The 21,357-nt window shown below is 34.8% G+C and overlaps 1 protein-coding gene across 1 annotated transcript in view; it reads left to right on the top strand.

Moving 5' to 3' along the window:
- The window catches only part of DTWD2 (DTW domain containing 2), a 120,537-nt gene that overhangs the window by 4,002 nt on the left and 95,178 nt on the right, over nt 1-21,357 (top strand). The window contains exon 2 of the mRNA XM_068534219.1: nt 21,037-21,127. Coding sequence (XP_068390320.1) covers nt 21,037-21,127 — 91 coding nt within the window. The remainder of the gene's footprint in view (nt 1-21,036; nt 21,128-21,357) is intronic.

Below are 21,357 nucleotides of genomic sequence, written 5' to 3'. Positions count from 1 at the left end.
CTAAACACATTACTATAATTGTCACAGCCTAAAGAGTTCTAGAGATTGGTTTTGTTCAGGAGGTGCAAACTCAATTTAACTTCTCAGCAGAATCTTGCTCGTTAGAAATACAACATATCTTAAACATTAATGAAATATTCTTTAAAAGATCCCAAACTAATTTGTTATTGCAAGATACAGATTTTGTAAAAAGTGTGTCCCTGTTAGAAGGAACAGCATGTACAGGAGTACATTGTATAGAGTACAGTGTATTTGGAGAGCTTGGCAGAAAGGAAGGAGAGATGAGGCTGCAGAGATTAATGGTGGTTGCACTGGGAAGGGCCAAATAAACTGTGTTAGGGAGTTTGAGCCTAAAGCAGTAGAACCCAACAAAACAGCCACTGAAGTATTTTTATATTTGAATGGAGGTTACAACTTGACTTCTATAGGTGGCTTTTATCACAATTTGTGCTCTGTTTTTTTTTTTTTTTTTTAAATATTTATTTATTTATTTATTTATTTATGGCTGAGTTGGGTCTTCGTTTCTGTGCGAGGGCTTTCTCTAGCTGCGGCAAGTGGGGGCCACTCTTCATCGCGGTGCGCGGGCCTCTCACTATCGCGGCCTCTCTTGTTGCGGAGCACAGGCTCCAGACACGCAGGCTCAGTAGTTGTGGCTCACGGGCTTAGTCGCTCCGCGGCATGTGGGATCTTCCCAGACCAGGGCTCGAACCCGTGTCCCCTGCATTGGCAGGCAGATTCTCAACCACTGCGCCACCAGGGAAGCCCCTGTGCTCTGTTTTATATATTAAGAAAAATGCAAACTGAATGGTGATACAATGGTAAAAGGCTTGACTGGGAAGAGTTAGGGCCTTATTCCAGTAAAATGCCAGACATCTTAATTATTTTTTTATCTCTTCTGTTTATATTCCTGCCTGAGGACAAGAGTTAGAAACCACTTGAAATTCATTGATCATAAGAATAATGGAATAATGTCTAAATACAGAGTATTTTTTAATTTGTCTGAGGGAGGAAGACAGCAGGGAGAACATGTACACAAACTGACACAGATAGGCCCTGAGACAGAAATTTTTCTCTCTCCAGTGCTTTCTTCTTAAAAAAGTACAAAGTTGTAAGGATTATAACAAGCCACATCAATATATTTAGCACCTGTTTATTAAGCACTGGTCATCTGCAGGTTATTCACCAAGCCTAGGTGCTTTATGTATAATATTTTATTTCTCATAACAGCATTCTAGAATTGATGATATCATTAGCTTTTAAATGATAAGAAGGTAGAGGTAACAATCAAGTAGCAGAGTTGGGTCTCCAGCTCCAGTCCGCTTGGCTCCCAAGCTCTTGCAAACGCTTGGCTTTGCTCTATGCTCCATGCTTGCTGAAGAAGCCTTATGATTTTGTTTGCTGAGTGGATGTAGTCACTAGTTGACGTGGAGCCACTAAGGCTGCAGGAGTAGCTCTGATTTTCATACTTTTTAAGCTGAAGTATGTTTACTTCAAGCTTAGTAACAAGATTCCTGAGCTTTGGTGTTCTTTAGCTCCTTTTTTTTAAAATAAAAATTAAGATATATTTGTTGTATAATTTTATATAAGTTTAAGGTGTACATCCTATTGATTTGATACATTTATGTATTGCAGTATGATTATCACTGGTAGTGGTTAGCTGTTGTCACCTAACTATCATTTCTTTCTTTGTGCTGAGAAGATTTAAGATGTAGCCTCTTAGCAACTTTGAAGTGTATTAGACAGTATTGTTGACTATATCACAACGCTGTGCATTAGATCTCCAGCATTTATTCCCCTTCTAGCTCCAACTTTGTACCCTTTAACAACATCTGGCTTCTTTATTCCATGTCTTAACCTTTTCCGTATTCTTTAGGCTTGACTATTCTGGAGAAGAAGGTGATGGGGATAAAATAATGAGAAAGCGAAGCGGGGAAGGTTGCAGGTGTTTAAGAAGAATACAGGAGCCACAAACTGGAAGCCCCACAGATGTTTTGTTCAAAACTATATTTTTACCAGTTTTAAATTACCAGTTGCTAATAGTTAAAAATGAAGATGTTTTATATCAAAATCCAGATTTCTGTTTTCTGTGAGAATGGGAAGATCTAGCAGCTCGGGGGCCAACTTCCTGAGCAGTAGTTGGCTGCGCGGAGTATTGGTTGTGCCTTTAGATTGGGTGTGATCTGTCCAGGTCATCATTGCTCCCAGTCATTCCTGCTTAATTCAACTATGATTAACTGCCTGCCTCTCATAGGCATTTGCTTTTTGATCTGGGTCTCATGTACGTCATTGTGGGCTGGTCAGTCTGAGCAGGAGGGTAAATCAGTCTGCAGGTTTTGCAGGTAGAAGTGAAAAACGGTAATTCCCAAAGCAATTAGTTTACAATAATTAAGATTGTTGAATTGGTATCAACACTTAGAATTAGAAAACCAACTGTTTTGGTAAATTTAAAATAAACTAGATTATTGACGGTAATTTTTAGGGTAAAAATTTTGATAGTCGGCAAATTTAATTCTTTGTGCATTAACTAAGTTAGTTTGTTATTTCTTGTTAATATAGAAAATATGTTTATTCTTTGAACTAGTTCGTTCCTAAGATATGTGGGAAGCTAACTGATTTACAAATTACTGTGCAAGCTAATCATATGTTCAAAGTTGAGCAAAGATGATATATCTCAAGAGGAAATTTTTTTCTTAATTAAGTCTCCAAAGAGGAGTGACCAATTTTAAGAAACCACTTTAGAGCTTTCTAAGTGTTTGATTTATTTTCCCCAAGAAAAATAAGAACATTATTATTACCCTGTGATAGATAGAAGTTTTCTTCAAAGAATATCAAAGCACATTAATTTTTTAAGTATGTTTACATTTGCCCCAAATTAATAATTCATATCTCTGTTAGTGCTTATGTAGTGAGAGAATACATTCCTTAATAGTCTAGTCTAAAATTTGTCTTTTTCATTTATTTTTAAAAATATGTAATGTATTTTATTTTTTTCCTCCAGTTTTATTGAGATACAATTGACATACAGCACTGTATAAGATGTACAATATAATGATTTGACTTACATACACCATGAAATGATTAAGTTTATTGAACATCTATCATGTTATGTAGATAAAAAATAAAAGAAAAAGAAAAAAAATTTTTCCTTGTGATGAGAACTCTTAGGATTTACTTTATTTATTTATTTAGACCGCTCTGCGTGGCTTGCGGGATCTCAGTTCCCCGACCGGGGATTGAACCTGGGCCACAGCAGTGAAAGTGCCGGATCCTAACCACTAGACTACCAGGGAAGTCCCAAGATTTACTTGATTAACAACTTTCATTTATAATGTACAGCAGTGTTAATTATATTATGTTGTACATTATATCCCTGATATTTATTTATCTTACAACTAGAAGTTTGTACCTTTTGACCACCTTCATCCAATTCTCCCACTCTCACCACTCCTCGCCTCTGGTAACTACAAATCTGATCTTTTCCTTTAAGTTTGTTTGTTTCTTGAAGTATAATTGACCTTCAGCACTATGTTAGTTCTTGGTGTACAACATGGTGATTCGATACTTCTATACATTAGAAAATGATCACCACGATAAGTCTAGTTACCATTGTCACTATACAAAGATATTACATAATTATCGACTGTATTCCTCACACTGTACATTTCATACAGGTAACATTTATTTTGTAACTACAAGTGTGTACATCTTGTATTTCCCTCACCTTTTTCACTTATCCTCTCACCCACCTCCCCTCTGGCAACAACCTGTTTGTTCTCTGTGTCTAAATAAATTTGGCATTATTTTAAAAGACTTCACAGGTTACAAAGTGCTTTCTTACATGTACGTTTTTATTTACTATATAAGACAACTTTGTGATTTAAATAGTTATTCTCTTTTATATATTCTTAAGGTCAGGTGAGTAGTAGAGGCAGAGCTGCTTTAATTTTCATATTTTCATTACTGCATCACGTAATAATGAATTATACTGAAATGAGCAGTATGACTTTCTTTGTTTTCCTGTTGCATAGAATACATACTTCCAGTGAGGTGTTCCTTTGCCTTCTTCTAATCCATAGATTCTTTTCCTTTTCCTTTTCCTTTGTCCATGGCTATTTTTAATTATTTTGAGATGGGCAATTTTATTGTCTTTTTTAAGTTCCACCTTTTACCTCCTGAATCCTTTACCTGCCTATGGTCAGCTTCTCATTTCTCTTGGTGGCTCTTCACATTTCAATTAGAAAGGCAAATTTAAAGGTATTATTGATTGATAGGATTTTTTTTTTTTTTTTCTCTGCTGAGTTTTTAGTTTGCTTGTTTCTTGTTTTTCGTCTGCTGGAAGCCTAGTGGAAAAGTTGTGGGGAAAAAGGGAGCAGTGAAGTGAAGTAAGTAGAAGTGTTCCAGGATTAATGAAGGAAAAAAATGGAAAGGTATGGAATGATTCTCCTGACCTTGCAAAGAGTTAGAGAGATTGACCTGATAGAAATGTGTCTGATCTCACAGGTGTGACCCCTAGGAATAAATAAAAATAAGAATTAAAAAAAGAAAAAAATACTGAACAGACATACCAGTGACTGCACACTACAAGAGGAGGGAGTCTGCAGGTTAAGTCCAGGCAAGTTTCCAAAGAACAGCAACCAGAAAAATTAAATAGAATCCAGAGTTTCTACACTGTATTTTCTAAAACGTCTAGTTTTTAACCAAAGCTTACTAGACATGCAAAGAAACAGGAAAGTGTGACTCACATACAGGGAAAACAACAGCAAATAGAAACTGTCTTTGAGTGGATCCAGATTTTGGATATAGTAGAAAAGTACTTCAAAGCAACTCTTATAATAGGTTCAAAGAATTAAAGGAAAAAAATATAATGACCGTGACTCAACAGAGACTCAGTAGAGAGTTAGAAATTATTTTTAAAGGTCTATGAAAACTGTCAGTGTAGGTTCGTCATTTGTAACAAATGTACCACTCTAATGGGAGATATTGATAATGGGGAGGCTATGCATGTGTTGGGGCAGGGGGTATATAGAAAATCTCTGTAGCTTCCCATCAGTTTTGCTGTGAATCTAAAACAGCTGTAAAAAAAAAAAAAGTCTTAAAAAAAAGAGATGTGTATGATCTACTTGTTTATGTAAATCTGTTACTTGGCAGGTCAATTTAAAAAAATCATGTTAATATGTATATAACATATTTATCATTTGAACCGTTTATAAGTGTACAATTCAGTGGCGTTAAATACATTCATAATGTTGTGTAACTATCACTACTATATATACCCAGAAAATTTTCATCATCCCCAGTATAAACTCTGTACCCATTAAATAATATCTTCTCATCCCCTCCTCCCCCGAGCCCCTGGTAATCTCTATTCTCCTTTCTGTTTCTATGAATTTACCTTTTCTAGATACTTTGTATAATCATACAATATTTGTTCTCTGTCTGACATTTCACTAAGAATAATGCTTTCAAGGTCCATCCATGTTATAGCATATATCAAAATTTCATTTTTATGGCTGAATTGTATGTATATGCCATCTTAATTTATCTGTTATCCATTCTTTTGTTGATGGACACTTGGTTTGTTTCCACTTTTTGGGTATTGTGAATAGTGTTGCCATGAACGTTGGTATACAAATATTTATTCTAGTTCCTGCTTTTAATTCTTTTGGATATATACCTAGGAGTGGAATTGCTGGGTCATATGGTAGTTCTGTGTTTAACTTTTTGAGTAATTGCCAAGCTGTTTTCCATAGCAGCTGTAACCATTTTACATTCCCATCAGCAATGTACAAGAGTTCCAATTTCCACAACATTGAAGGTACACAGTTATCTGAGTAGTTAACAAAGCATATATATCACCCTTAATGTACTTGAAATTGAATCTTTAATGCAAACCCTCAAAGAAAGAAATCACTGAGAAAATGCAGTAATTACCATTGCTCCAGCAAAACATGGATTCTTTTTTATATTTTTATTGAGGTATAATTGACATATAACCTTATATTAGTTTCAGGTTTACAACATAATGATTTGATATTTATATACAATGCAAAATGATCACCACAGTAAGTCTAGTTAACATCTGTCACCTTAAATAGTTAAAGAAGTTTTCTTTCTTGTGATGAGAACTTTTAAGATCTACTCTCTTAGCAACTTTCAAATATGCAATTTATTTTATCACTGAAAGTTTGTACCTTTTGACCCCCTTTATCCATTTTTACCACCCTCTCAACAAATAATGAATTATTTGAGAGGAGAATCTAATGTAGTATGTACAAGTTTTACAGTGGCAATGATGACTCATTATTATTATTAGTTTCTTTTGGAGTATAGGAGTTGGAATTTGGCTACTGATTGATTTAATTTTACCTGAAAAATAATTTTAGGCTTACACGTTGTAAAAATAGTACAGAGAGTTCCGAATACCTTTTTGTTTTGTTAATAGTTTCCCTTGCTGTGCCAAAACTTTTCAGATTGATGTAATCCCTTTGTTTATTTTGTTTTTGTTTCCCTTGCCTGAGGAAATGTATCCAAAAAAATAGTGCTAAGACCCATGTCAAAGCATACAGCCTATGTTTTCTTTTAGAAGTTTTATTTATATATTTATTTATTTTTAAAAATAAATTTTATTTATTTATTTATTTATTTTTGGCTGAGTTGGGTCTTCATTGCTGCACGCAGGCTCTCTTGAGTTGCGGCGAGCAGGGGCTCCTCTTTGTCGTGGTGCGCATGCTTCTCATTGTGGTGGCTTCTCTTGTTGCGCAGCACGGGCTCTAGAGCACACGGGCTTCAGTAGTTGTGGCACGCGGGCTCAGTAGTTGTGGCTCGTGGGCTCTAGAGCTCAGACTCAGTAGTTGTGGTGCACGGGCCTTTTAGAAGTTTTATGATTTCAGGTCTTACATTTAAGTCTTTAATCCATTTTGAGTTCATTTTTGTATATAGTGTGAGAAAGTAGTTCAGTTTGATCCTTTTGCATGTAGCTGTCCAGGTTTCTCAACACCATTATTGAAGAGGCTGTCTTTGCCCAATTGTATATTATTGCCTTTTTGTCATAGAGTAATTGGTTTATTTCTGGGCTTTCTATTCTGATCCATTTATGTATGTGTCTGTTTTTGTGCCATACCATACTGTTTTGATGACTGTAGTTTTGTAGTGTACTTTGAAATAAAGGAGTGTTATACCTCCAGGATTGTTCTTTTTTCTCAAGATTGTTTTGACTATTCAGGGTCTTTTGTCCTGCTATAAAAATTTTTAGAATTATTTGTTCCAGTTCTGTGAAAAATGTCATTGGTATTTTGATAGGGATTGCATTAAATCTGTAGATTACCTTGGATGGTATGATCATTTTAACAGTATTAATTCTTCCAATCCGTGAGCATGGTATATCTTTCCATTTGCTTGTGTCATCTTCAGTTTGTTTCATCAATGTCTTATGGTTTTCAGTGTATGGGTCTTTCACCTCCTTGGTTAGATTTATTCCTAGGTATTTTATTCTTTTTGATGCAATTATAAATGGGATTTTTTTCTGAAACTTTTTTTCTAAAAGTCCATTGGTAGTGTATAGGAATGCAACAGGTTTCTTTACATTAATTTTGTATCCTGCAACATTACTGAATTCATTTATTAGCTCTAATAGTTTTTTTGGTGGTGCCTTTAGGATTTTCTATATATGGTATCGTGTCATCTGTGAACAGTGACAGTTTTACTTCTTGCTTTCCAGTTTGGATGCCTTTTATTTCTTCTTCTTTTCTGATTGCTGTGGCTAGGGCTATGTTGAATAAAAGTGGTGGGAGTGGGCATCCGTGTCTTGTTGCTGATATTAGAGAAAATGCTTTTTACCTTTGAGTATGATGTTGGCTGTAGGTGTTTCATAAAAGCCTTTATTATGTTGAGATATGTTCCTTATATATCCACTTTCTTGAGAGTTTTTATCATAAATTGATGTTGAATTTTGTCAAAAGCTTTTTCTGGATCTATTGAGATGACCATATGATTTTTATTCTTAAATTTGTTAATGTGGTCTGTCACACTGATTGCTTTGTGGATATTGAACCATCTTTGCATCCCTGAGATAAGTCCTACTTGATCATGGTGTATGTTCCTTTTAATGTATAGTTGAATTTGGTTGGTTAATATTTTGTTGAGGATTTTTTTTTTAACATCTTTATTGGAATATAATTGCTTTACAATGGTGTGTTAGTTTCTGCTTTATAACAAAGTGAATCAGCTACACTGTTGAGGAGTTTTGTTTCTATGTTCATCAGTAATATTGGCCTGTAATTTTTTTCTTGTTGTGTCTTTGATTTTGGTATCAGGGTGAAGCTGGCCTCATAGAATAAGTTTGGAAGCATTCCTTTTTCTTCAAATTTTTGGAATAATTTAGGAAGCAAAGGTGTTAACTCTTCTTTAACTGTTTGGCAGAATTTACCTGTGAAGCTGTTTGGTCTGTGACTTTTGTTGGTAGGAATTTTTTTTATTACTGATTCTATTTTGTTGATGTTAATTAGTCTATTGATATTTTCTATTTCTTCCTGATTCAGTCTTGGGAGATTGTATGTTTCTAGGAATTTTTCCATTTTTCTTAAGTTGTACATTTTATTGGTGTATGTAGTATTATATCGGTGTTCATAGTGATCCCTTATGATTCTTTGTATTCTATGGTGTTGGTTTTTACTTCTTCCCTTTCATTTCTGATTTTATTTCCTTTTTTTTGGGCTGCACCATTCAGCTTGCAGGATTTTCCCCAACCAGGGGTTGAACCCAGGCCACTGCAGTGAAATCCTGGAATCCTAACCACTAGGCTACCAGGGAAGTCCCTGATTTTATTTATTTGGGTCCACTTATTATTATTTTTTGATGAGTCTGGCTAAAGGTTTATCAATTTTGTTTATCTTTTCAAAGAACCAGTCTTAGTTTCATTGATATTTTCTTTTTTTTTTTTTAGTTTTTATTTCATTTACAGTTGACCCTTGAACAACGCAAGTGTTAGGTGTGCCAACCCTCCGCACAGTCGAAAATCTGCACATAACTGTACAGTTGGCCCTCCTATCCGTGGTTCTGCATTTGTGAATTCAACTAGTCACAGATCTTGTAGTACTGTAATACAAATTTATTGAAAAAAATCTGCGTACAAGGAGACCCACGCAGTTTGAACTCATGCTGTTCAAAGATCAATTGTATTTTTGCTCTGATCTTTGGTATTTCTTTTCTTCTACTAACTTTGGGTTTTGTTGTTCTTTTTCTACTTCCTTTAGATGTAAGGCTAGATTGATTGAGATTTTTCTTATTCCCTGAGATAGGCTTGTACTGCTATAAACCTTCCTTTTAGAACTGTCTTTGCTGTTTCCCATAGATTTTGGATTGTTGTGTTTCCATTTTCATATGTCTCCAGATATTTTTTGATTTTCTCTTTGATTTCTTCAGTGACACATTGGTAGCATATTGTTAAGTGTCCATGTGTTTGTGTTTTTTGCAATTTTTTTTTTTTATTGTACTTGATTTTTAGTCTCATACCTTTGTGGTTAGAAAAGATGCTTGGTATGGTTTCAGTCATCTTGAATTTGTAGAGACTTGTTTTGTAGCCTAGATGTGACTTATCCTGGTCACATCTAGATGTGAATGTTCCATATGCACTTGAAAAGAATGTGTATTCTACTGCTTTTGGATGGAATGTTCTTTCTTTGAGCTTTCTTTGACTTTGACTTTTTGCTTCTTCCTTGTCTCTTTCAGACTGTTAGGTTTATTTATCACCAAATATTTTAATTTTAGTGCTAGGCCTTCTGGGACCTAGGGCAGCTCTACAGAGTTATGTTAAGACTTTTCATTGACATTAAATGCTTTTATGGAATCAACACAATGTATTGATTAAGGGCATACACTTTGGAATTAGAACAGGGTTCTAGCCCCAGCTCTGTTTTCTCTTGAGAAAGTTATTTAACCTTTCATAGCCTTGGTTTCTTCATCTGTAAATTAGGGCAATAATACTACCTTTCTTTGACAGGTTTTGTAAGAATTAAATGAAGGTAAAGTATTTAGCATAGTGCCTATAGCATATGCACATATGCACAAAATTGTGCAGTTGTTAAACTCTTCCTCTTTCCCTTTCCTCCTTGTTCTCATCTCTTATCTTTTTCTCTTTCCTCCTCTTCCTTCTCCTTTCTTCCTTCCCCTCTTTTTCTCCCTCCTCCCTCGTTCTTTTTTTCCTCCATGAATTATCATTATTATTATTTATGAAATTGGTTTATTTTGTAGTTAGTCAACTTCTTCCCTGTTTGGGTTGTTTTTCTAGATTCAGAGATTAAGGGCAAGTAAATAACTTTGCATGTGTTAATGTTGCAGGTCACCATAATTAAATTGCCTCATGATGGAGATTTTATAATCCTAGGACTTTTAAAATATTCACTTTCCAGTTACAAATAAATATTCCATTGATGAAAAATACTTTTTTTAGGGACATCAAAATCGGTGGCTTATTCATAGCATTATTGTGTTCTCTTATGTAGTAAAGTAACCCTATCTTAAACCTTATGCATTTTTCTCTCTTACATCAAAGAAAATTCTCAATTCTCTTTTGAAGAAATGGACCTTTATATAAATTTAGGAGGAATATTTCCTTAATAAATCAGGTATTCCAAATCTGCATTTTAAAATATAGACAGCTTTTAGGCAAGGGAAAGGAGAAGAAAGAATAAAGAAAATGAAAATGTTTTCTAGTAACATGGTCCCTTCATTCTATGCTATTCTTTGTAAAATATCTCTACTGAGCTATAGCTGGTCCTTGGGACAATTTAACCTCTGACTCCTTGCTTGTCAGGATGGCCATTCATGCTGTTCCCTTTAGTTGACCAATGGCTAAGGAGCATAGAATTCTGCTGCACATGGACCTGGAGGCTTAATTTGACGAATCATATGGGTAGTCTTTGTTCATTCAATCATTATTAATTCAGTATCCAGTAAAGGCACAGCTTGGGTCATAGAAAAATAATTAAGAAATTGTTTCTTTTAGAATTCATAGTGAATTGAATGTGAGGGAAAACATGTCTGTAATAAACATTTAAGACAAATTATGAAAGTATAAAGTAAGAGTTTGTAGAGCAAAGAGTGATTTACTTAACTTGCTATTAAGAAAGATTTTTTTTTTTTATATTTGTTTTATTTCTATATAAGAAGACAAAGTAAATAAGAGGATAACTGACTATAGATGATTACTTTATGACAAGATTCTCAGTTGATCTGTCACTTTGTCATTGCAGCTCTAGTAGGGGCTTTATATAGATGCTGTATATAGTCATCTCTCTGGACACAAGGCTTTTGTTTTCCAAGCATCTGGCTCCTCTGAAGGCTTCTTTAATTATAATAACACATACTAAAATTTTTCTTGGTTATAGATCTTGTAGTAGGAACAAGCTTATCTCTAGGCCAGTGATCTCTAAATTATTTTGAATACATACCACAGTTGGTTAAAATATTTAGGATGTAATTCTAATAGGTATACATATTTATCTATGATAATATACATTTATCATATACTAATGTATGACTTGCCTCTTAAACCACAAAAAAACATAGATAAAAGGGAAGAGATAATGGTGAAATAAACTATTTAAAAATGTTTTACTAATTATGATGGAGTCCTAGTCTTATTATTTAGTATTTTTGAGACATAATATATACTTACAGTAAGGTTTATGATAGTAACTTACTGATAAGATGTGATTTCACAGTTCAAATAATCTTTATAATTTCTACTTTTTAAAGTTATTGTCATCTGATTAGATTTATTAACTCTAATGAAGAGTTTGAAGTAGCCGTAAGAAAGGAACAGCTCTGCCATATACTTGTTTATTTGTGATTATGTAATTAGAATTTCTTCAGTATAGACTCTTTGTGGGTATATATAGTTTCTTTGAGGGTGCTGTTGTTAACACTTCATGTTTTGAAACTCCTTCTTTTCTATTAGGATACTGCATATCCTGACACATTACCATGTGATATACCATCCCACAGAGGGAGTGTTATTCTATGTACTAAATATTAGTTGTTTAATTAAAAATAGAAGTGATAATATTGATACTATCTTTTTGCACCCCATTGGGATATTTTACTTAACTCACTTTGGATACCACTCTTCTAAGCATGCCTAGGTCAATATGTCTCATCTAAAGATATTATTGTCTTTAGAGAGTTACTTCCTCTCCTGTGACAGTGATTTTTTTTTCTAAGTCTATTGTTCCTTTACTGAGGGCATTTATAAAATAAAATAATGTAGTGATAAAAAATAGATTTAAGGGGTTATGAGAATATCTTTTTTTTTACACTTGAAGCAATCAGACATGGTTGATTCTCTTTATGAGATGAAATTTTATTATAATATTAATAATGAAAAGCTGTTTCTTCTTTCATTGATTATATTGGATATAGTTTCAAAAATGTAAAACCTAGAGTTTATTTTACAGATTATTTGTTTATTTAAAGTGACAGTAGAGGGCACTGTGGCATTTCGTTTTTCAAAGTCTGTTTTAAAATTAGAAAGTTGTTGCCATTTTTATGTGTAATGCAGTGTATCTATTCAACTGATCTATTGAAAAGTAATGAAACTGTTTGTTCTTTGCTTTTTCACTCTATGGGACTAAAAATTTTTTGTTGAGTGTTGGAAAATTTGAGGTGCGTTATCTTTCTGGGTTCTACATTTGCTTTTGTTTAGTGGGTAAAAGAAATTCTTTTTAAGATAGTGATTCTTGTAAATCTATTCACTGATCTTTTTTTTTTTTAAAGATTTAATTTTATTTATTTTTGGCTGTGTTGGGTCTTCATTGCTGCGTGCGGGCTTTCTCTAGTTGTGGCAAGTGGGGGCTACTCTTTGTTGCGTTGCTTGGGCTTCTCTTTGTGGTGGCTTCTCTTATTGTGGAGCACGGGCTCTAGACGCGGGGGCTTCAGCAGTTGCAGCACGTGGGCTCAGTAGTTGTGGCACGTGGGCTCTAGAGCACAGGCTCAGTAGTTGTGGCGCATGGGCTTAGTTGCTCCACGGTATGTGGGATCTTCCCCGACCAGGGATCAAACCTGTGTCTCCTGCATTGGCAGGTGGTTTCTTATCCACTGTGCCACCAGGGAAGTCCCGTATTCGCTAATCTTTAAAGTATGCCTTATTAGTACTATGAGAAAAATAGCTTTCAGTGAATATTATGTTAGAAATTAATTAAATTTTCAAATATTAATTAAACTTTTGGAAGATGTTTTGTAGGTTTTAGCAGCTCTAGTCATATGTCAGATATAATTTTATTTCCCTGCAGGCTGTCAAAGATAGCATACCCAGAGTGACAGATTACCCCTGTTTTACAGCATTCACTTCAGAAGCCAGTCAGTCCTAGTCTGACAGAAAGCCTACGTATTTATTTCTACAACCTTATTGAGAAAAGAAGAAAAAGCTTATTTCATAAAATTTGTTCAGGGAAATTATTTGAAAATTCCATTTATATGTTAAGAATATAATTAACATTAATTGGTTGTATAGATTTTAAAGAAGATAAACCCCAGTGATAGAAAACAGTATTTATAATACATTTCAATGTGTTGTAAGTGTAGAAGAGGGAAAAATCTCAGCTCTTACGTTGGTCATTCTGTTATAAGTTAGTTGAAAAATAGTCATAAATGATTACATTTTTATTACATTTTCCTGTGATTCAGTAGTTATTCACCAGAACTTTCTTGGTGCCTTATTACTAGTTCTATGAAGAAGGAAATTGAAAACCTCTGACACAGTGAGGATCACATAGCAAGACAATGATATTGTCAGTGAGATATCTTAATAGTTACTCCCTAAACCTATACCCAATTTACCAGTTGATATTTATTCAGATATTAATTTTTCTTCCTTAGATCTATATAAATTCTAGAAGTAGTTTGATTTTTATTTTAAGATGAATGTTCATTATTTATTAATCATGATAAATAATAAATAATAAGTTTTGATGTGTAGTTATCTGATCTGTTTTTTTCCTGTCATCCATAATAGTTCATAGAAAGCAAGGAACTTTTAAAAAAATTTTTCTGACACAGTGAAAACATACACATTCAATGAGAGCAGTAATCTTTCTCTCTTTTATTGTCCCAAGTGCCTAGTGTCTGGTACATAGTTAGATGTACAGTAAATATTTGAATAAAATTTTGTTGAATTTACAAATTATTTAATCCATTATTGAGTTGAAATATTTAAACCTTCAAGGATTAAGTTTGAATGTAGGGAGATTTTTTGTTCTTTGGAAAAAGATTTTATTTTTATTTAAAAATTTTACTTACTTTTTTGTTCAATTTTTTTAAACTAAAAAATACAAAAACAGTTCATCCATTTCTCCCCCTTCCATCCCCTGCCTCTGGCAGCCACCAATCTTTTCTCTGTATCTATGAGCTTAGGTTTTTTTGTTTTGTTATGTTTTTTTAAAGATTCCATATATAAGAGAGATCATATGATATTAATCTTTCTCTGTCTGACTTATTTCACTTAGCATAATGCCCTGGAGGTCCATCCATGTTGTCACAAATGGCAAGATTTCATTCTTTTTTAATGGCTGAATAATATTCCATTGCATATATATCACAATTTCTTTATCCATTCACCCACTGATGGACACTTCGTCTGTTTCCATATCTTGGCTATTATAAATAATTCTGCACTGAACATGGGAATGCAGATATCTTTTTTTTTTTTTAATAGCACCTTTAATTATTATTTATTTATTTATTTATTGGCTGTGTTGGGTCTTTGTTTCTGTGCGAGGGCTTCCTCTAGTTGAGGCAAGCGGGGACCACTCTTCATCTCAGTGTGCGGGCCTCTCACTATCGTGGCCTCTCTTGTTGCGGAGCACAGGCTCCAGATGCGCAGGCTCAGTAGTTGTGGCTCACGGGCCTAGTTGCTCCACGGCATGTGGAATCTTCCCAGACCAGGACTCGAACCCGTGTCCCCTGCATTAGCAGGCAGATTCTCAACCGCTGCGCCACCACGGAAGCCCAGATATCTTTTTGATTTAGTGTTTTCATTTTCTTTAGATAAATATCCAGAAGGGGAATTGCTGGATCATATAGTGGTTCTATTTTTAATTTTTTAAGGAATCTCCATACTGTTTTCCATAGTGGCTGCACCAATTTATATTTGCACTAACAGTGTAGGAGGGTTCCCTTATCTCTACACCTTCTCCAGCATTTATTGCTATTCTCTTTGACAGTAGCCATTCTAACAGATGTGAGGTGATATCTCATTGTGGTTTTGGTTTGCATTTCCCTGATGATTAATGATGTAGAGCATCTTTTCATGTACCTGTTGGCCATCTGTATATCTTCTTTAGAAAAATGTCTGTTCAGATTTTATGCCCATTTTTCAATTGGATTGTTTGTTTGTTTTTTTTTTGCTCTTGAGTTGTATGAGCTCTTTATATCCCCTTATGAGATATATGATTTTCAAATATTTTCTCCCAGTTTGTCGGTTGTAATTTCATTTTGTTGATAGTTTCTGTTTCTGTGCAGAAGCTTTTTAGTTTGATGTAGTCCCACTTGTTTATTTCTGCTTTTGCTTTTGCTTTTGGTGTCAGATTAAAAGAATCATTACCAAGACCTAAGTCAAGGAGCTTACTGCCTATATTTTCTTCTAGGAGTTTTATGGTTTCCAGTCTTAACGCTCAAGTCTTTAAACCATTTTGAGTTGATTTTTTTGTATGGTATAAGATAGTAGTCCATTTTCATTCATCTGTATGTCCAGCTTTCCTAACACCATTTAGAAGAGACTGTCCTTTCCCCATTGTATATTCTTGGCTCCTTTGTTGTTAATTGACCATACATGCATGGGTATATTTCTAGGCTCTGTGTTCTGTCCTGTTGATCTATGTTTGTTTTTATGTCAGTATAATACTGTTTAAATACTAGGGCTTTGTTAGTATAGTTTGAAATCAAGGCACACGATGCCTCTAGCTTTATTTGTCTTTCTCAAGATTGCTTTGGCTGTTTGGTTTAATGGTTCCATACAAATTTAAGGAATTTTTGTCCTATTCCTGTGAAAAATGTCATTGGAATTTTGATAGGGTTTGCATTGAATCTGTAGATTGCTTTGGGTAGTATGGACATTTAAAAAATGTTAATTCTTCCAATCCACGAGTACAGAATATCTTTCCATTTATTTGTGTGTTCTGCATTTCCTTTCATTAATGTCTTGTGGTTTTCAATATACAGATCTTTCACCTCCTTAGTTAAGTTTATTCCTAGGTATTTTATTCTTTTGGAAAAAGATTTTAAATTGAGGAGAGCAATTTCTCTGCACTTATTCACTAGTTTGGTAAGAGATGGTTTAACATTTGGATAGCTAGTCACCAGCATAGTACATGCAGACAATTGTGGAGTAGGAAAGTATGAGAAAAATTGCTGTTAATAATAAATAAGCAAAATTCTTAATTAATTAATAAGGTTAATAAAGGGGACATGCTTTAAAATAAATGGGTAATGATATTTTATGAGCATGTTAAAGCATAAACCAAAACAATTAGGTTTAGCTTAAATCACAGTTACAGTGTTTGTACGTAAAGTGCTTAGCTGTGTTTTTTTTTTTAAGTAAATATTTTCTTCAGTAAATATTTTGGCCCCCTATATGGTATTGCTTACCAGAAAGATCACAAATGATAACAAAGGAAGATCTGAGGGAATTCCCTAGTGGTCCAGTGGTTAGGACTTGGAGCTTTCACTGCCAGGGTCCAGGCTCGATCCCTGGTTGGGGGACTAAGATCCTGCAAGCTGGACATTGCGGCCAAAAGGAAACAAAACAACAAAAATGTCAAAGGAAGATCTGAGACTCTGAATTTCATTTATAATACAAACTAATTGCTTTAGTACTAGAGAGGAAATGAGGGAGAGATCAGTATTTAATATGTAAGAAAATGAAAGGATAGGATAAGAAATTGTGTAGGAGGAGAAAGGAATTTCAAGGTTGAGGTAAGAGGGAATGCAAAGGTATTCCCTCATGTATTCAACAGTATTTATTGATAGCTTACTGTGCTAGGTGCTGGGAAATAAAAGTGAAAAAAGTAGGTCAAGTCCTTGCTCTTAGGTAGCTTACATTGTAGAGAAGGAAACCCACCTTAACATAACATGATGTCATATAGTGGTAAAATGCCTCTTTCTTACTAATTAGGTTGAACATTCTTTTATCATTGCATTTTTATATTTAAAAAAAAACCAGCTTTATTAAGATATGATTCACAGACCATGGCATTTATCCTACTAAAGTATATAATTTAGAGGTTTTCTGTTATATTAGCAAAGTTGTGCAAACACCACCAGTATTACAATGATTTTAGCAGATTATCTTTGAGTATCTCTTTACAACATCTTTCTTTAAAGCTGCCTTCTTCTTTTGGTATTGCATCCTGTCCATTAGGCTCCACTAATTATCAGTTGATCATTTTATCATTTCAATACAGTGCCCTGGAGAATAAATTGCTCAGCAGTCTGATCCAGTTAAATTTGGAGAGGGGTAGTTTTTGAGGCCACTCTGAGTTTTTTTCTGACTGCATGTGTGTTCTTCTTAGCTGTCTCTTTCCATGGTTCTTTCTGATGAACTAGCTGGCCTATGATTTAGCTGTTGCTCTTAATTAAGAAGAGTTACTGTTTTTGAGAGCACCCTTAGGCTTGAACTTCTCACTCTCCATTTCAAATAAAGTCAGTTACTTTGGGGAGAGCTTCAGAGCTCTCTTTTCTTATAGTCTGCCTCTCCTCTAGGGTGGATTCTCTGAGCCACTGTTCTGGGCACAGGGCTGGTCAGTAGCCTCTGACTTGCTGCTTCTGGTGTAGAACTTCTGTCCTACAAGTGAACTGGGGTGAGAACAGTTGGGGTCCCAGCATTTTCAGCCTAATGCACTGTGGTAAAGCTTCTGTTTTTTAAGTGGAGGCTGGGTGGAGGAAGGGAGACTGCTCTGTTGGCTACACTCACCAGGAATTTATTTTCTTCAATTTGGAGTTGGAAGGATGAGAAATGCTGATGGTCTACCTTTCTCTGTGACATATGGTAAGTCTTGATTGAAAGCTGAGAGGAAGCTCTGTTCTCTTGGCCACACTTACCTGGAGTGGAGTTTCTGTCAACCTAAACTGGGGCAAGGTAGTAAATGGGTTATGGCTCAAATGCCACAAACTATCCCGACACCAAGTTTTCATAGATTTTCTTGAATAATGTTTCTTCATTTGAATATGCCCTTAGGACAATTTCCAGAGACTTTATTTTTTTAAGTTTTTAAAAAAAGATTTATTTATTATTTATTTGTTTATTTTATTTATTTTTGGCTGTGCTGGGTCTTAGTTGCAGCACGTGGGAACTTCGTTGAGGCACGTGGAATCTTTTGTTTGTGGCGTGTGGGCTCTTTGTTGTGGCGTGCGGGTTTCTTGTTGTGGTGCGTGGGCTTCTCTCTAGTTGTGGCATGTGGGTTTTCTCTTCTCAAGTTGTGGCATGCGGGTTCCAGAGTGCATGGGCTCTGTGGTTTGTGGCACGCAGGCCCTGTAGTTGAGGCGCACGAGCTCAGTAGTTGTGGTGTGCGGGCTTAGTTGCCCCGTGGCACGTGGGATCTTAGTTCCCTGACTAGGGATCGAACCCGCGTCCCTTGCATTGGAAGGCGGCTTCTTTACCACTTGTCCACCAGGGAAGTCCCGCCAGAGACTTTAAATGGTTGTTTTTTAAAACAGTATTTGTCAGTTTTGCTTGTTTCACTGGAGAGTGGGTCTCTGAAGCAACTTTCCTTGTTATTCTGGAAGCGGAACTCTCCAAACTACTTAGTTCTAAATCTTCCTAAAGATCAAACATGTCCTTCCAGTAAAGAAATTACTATCCCAGGTAACTTTTCCTCCCCCATGAACAGAGGTTTTGGTCAGACATGAAACCCAGAGCTATCAATAGCTAAAGCAGTTCTTTGCACTATCCTGTCATACTAAGGACTTTTATAATTACTATATATGTCATGAGCTAAAGATGTTATTTTAAGTGTTTATTTTACCTAGTTTTCTGCTCCCCACAGAAATCTACAGCTTTCACTCAGCTTGTTTACTTGTTGGGTTTTGCAGTTCTTTGGCCCTGCTGATATGTAGATGCTTCCTACATAAAACATATGACATTTTTGTACTCTTTCATATTCTTAGAATCATATAATTTATAAATATGTAAGTTGATATCCAGTTAAATTCTGATTTTTTAAAAATGGCTTCATCTGATCTTAAATTACATTTTATAAAAGAATTTTACTGACATCTGATCATGCATTGCAGTCATATGCAGAGTTTCATATAAAAAAATCAGAAACTTAGGGACTTCCCTGACAGTCCAGTGGTTAAGACTTTGCCTTCCAATGCAGGGGTTGTGGGTTCAATCCCTGGTTGGGGAGCTAAGATCCCACATGCCTCGGGGCCAAGGGACCAGAACATAAAGCAGAAGCACTGTTGTAACAAATTCAATAAAGACTTTAAAAAAATGGTCCACATCAAAAAAAATCTTTATAAAAAAATCAGAAACTTAAACTTTTAGAATTCTAATGTATCTTATTCTCTTCCTCCTCCTGTTGAATGGGAAATCCTTTCTAATTGCAGCCCTTGATCTGTTTGTCAGTATACGTAGTCCCATCAGTCACTGCTCCTGTGTTTACTTATGTTTAAGTGGTCTTCTTGGGACCACTGAAAGACTCTCCATTCCTATAAATCTGCTCACATTCCTGAGAAGGAACCCATCGTAGGACTGAGTAGTCACACGGAATCATTTCAGACATCACTGGAAAGCAAGTATATTGATTTTCCTTTGGTTAATCATCCACTCTGGGTTCAGTGGTGGAGAGGGGAAGTGGGGTCATGTTGTACAATACATTTCTACCTCTGCGTAAGATATTATCTAGATGATTTCTTCAGCAGGAACAAAGCTTTGACAGTTTCTTGCAGAATGAGGTGGTAGATATAATTGAACCAATTTACTCACGCTGTGTTTTATTAATATAAGTATTTCTTACCTTAGGCTATAACTCAACATAAGTAAAATTGAGGAAACAGTTGATAGTGATCAGTTTTCTAGTAGTAAGTATGCTGTTGGGAATTCCCTTTAATATAACATTCACTTGTATACTGTTGTAATGGCATGTAACATCTGCCTATAATAGTGATCCACTGTGAAAATTTACTTCCATCATATACTGTATCTGGCCGTTTGTTGAATTTCATATTATAAACACACATATTAAATATAGGATATAATGGTAAACTATCCATGTATATTCCTTCAATACCTTTGGAAGGACACACAAGAAACTAATCACTGGTTGTCCTTAGGGAAGAGAATGCACCAGGCTGGAAGACTGAGATGGGGAGTATACCCTTTTATTCCATCTGAATTTTGTAATAAGTATTTTTGAAACAATAGTAAAGCACTAAAAAGTAAGTAAAACAAAAACAACAAAGTAAACAATAACAAAAGGGAAAACAAATGGATAGACTGGCGTTCTGTGGATATAATTCTAGCCAAAAATACTTTGGTGGCCCGTTTGGGTTTCTTCTCACAATTGGTAAGCTCTCCATGTTGACTGATGGCTAAGTTTGATTAGAACTCTCTTCTAGGTGGTAATTATATTCTAATATTTTATCATCATTTTGTTCCCTCCAACTTCAGATGATTTAGATCAGTTGCCAGGTTTCTCTTTGACATGAGATCTGTTCTTGATTTGGAATACAAATTATTAGAAGTATTTCTTCATGAATAAAAAGACAGTGGTGGTGACTTATGAGTATTCTTCCTCTGAAGATAATTAAGGCAAGATCTTTTGAGGTACTTTGATCTATATGGATGGTAAAAAATTTACTTGAGTCTTTTTTCAAATTCTCATATTGAAAATATGATTGATTAAATTCATTCTTGGTATCATTTTAAAAGAAGGCAGCTTTAGCAAATCTATATAATGAAGTGAGATTATGTTCAAATTTTAGGTTATTGTTATATAATTTTATTTTAAACATACAGGTTTTCATTTTTTTTCTGCCCTTTAGCCGACCTCAGAAAGTGTGTTTGTGTCCATTTCTACCAGTGCATCCTCTACACATCTCTACCCACTTGTACATAATTCAGCATCCAGCAGAGGTAAGATGTCATAAAATGCACAATTTCAGATAGAATATTAGGACACAAGAGGGAGCATACGGATGAACATACTCGTCCCTTTCAGCTCTTCAGCATTTTTGAAAATAAATTGATGATAAATGCTTTCTCTTTGGGAAAAAATAGTTTCTTTTATATATTATATGATAGTATAGTATCATATGCTTTATAGACAGACAAAAAATGTGTTATTTCATAAAAAGTACATTACT

Source organism: Eschrichtius robustus, chromosome 2 (assembly GCF_028021215.1).
Source record: "Eschrichtius robustus isolate mEscRob2 chromosome 2, mEscRob2.pri, whole genome shotgun sequence".
In the NCBI taxonomy this organism is placed as follows: Eukaryota; Metazoa; Chordata; class Mammalia; order Artiodactyla; family Eschrichtiidae; genus Eschrichtius; species Eschrichtius robustus.
Note: the sequence above shows the minus strand (reverse complement) of the source record. Positions and strands in the feature narration are given on the sequence as shown.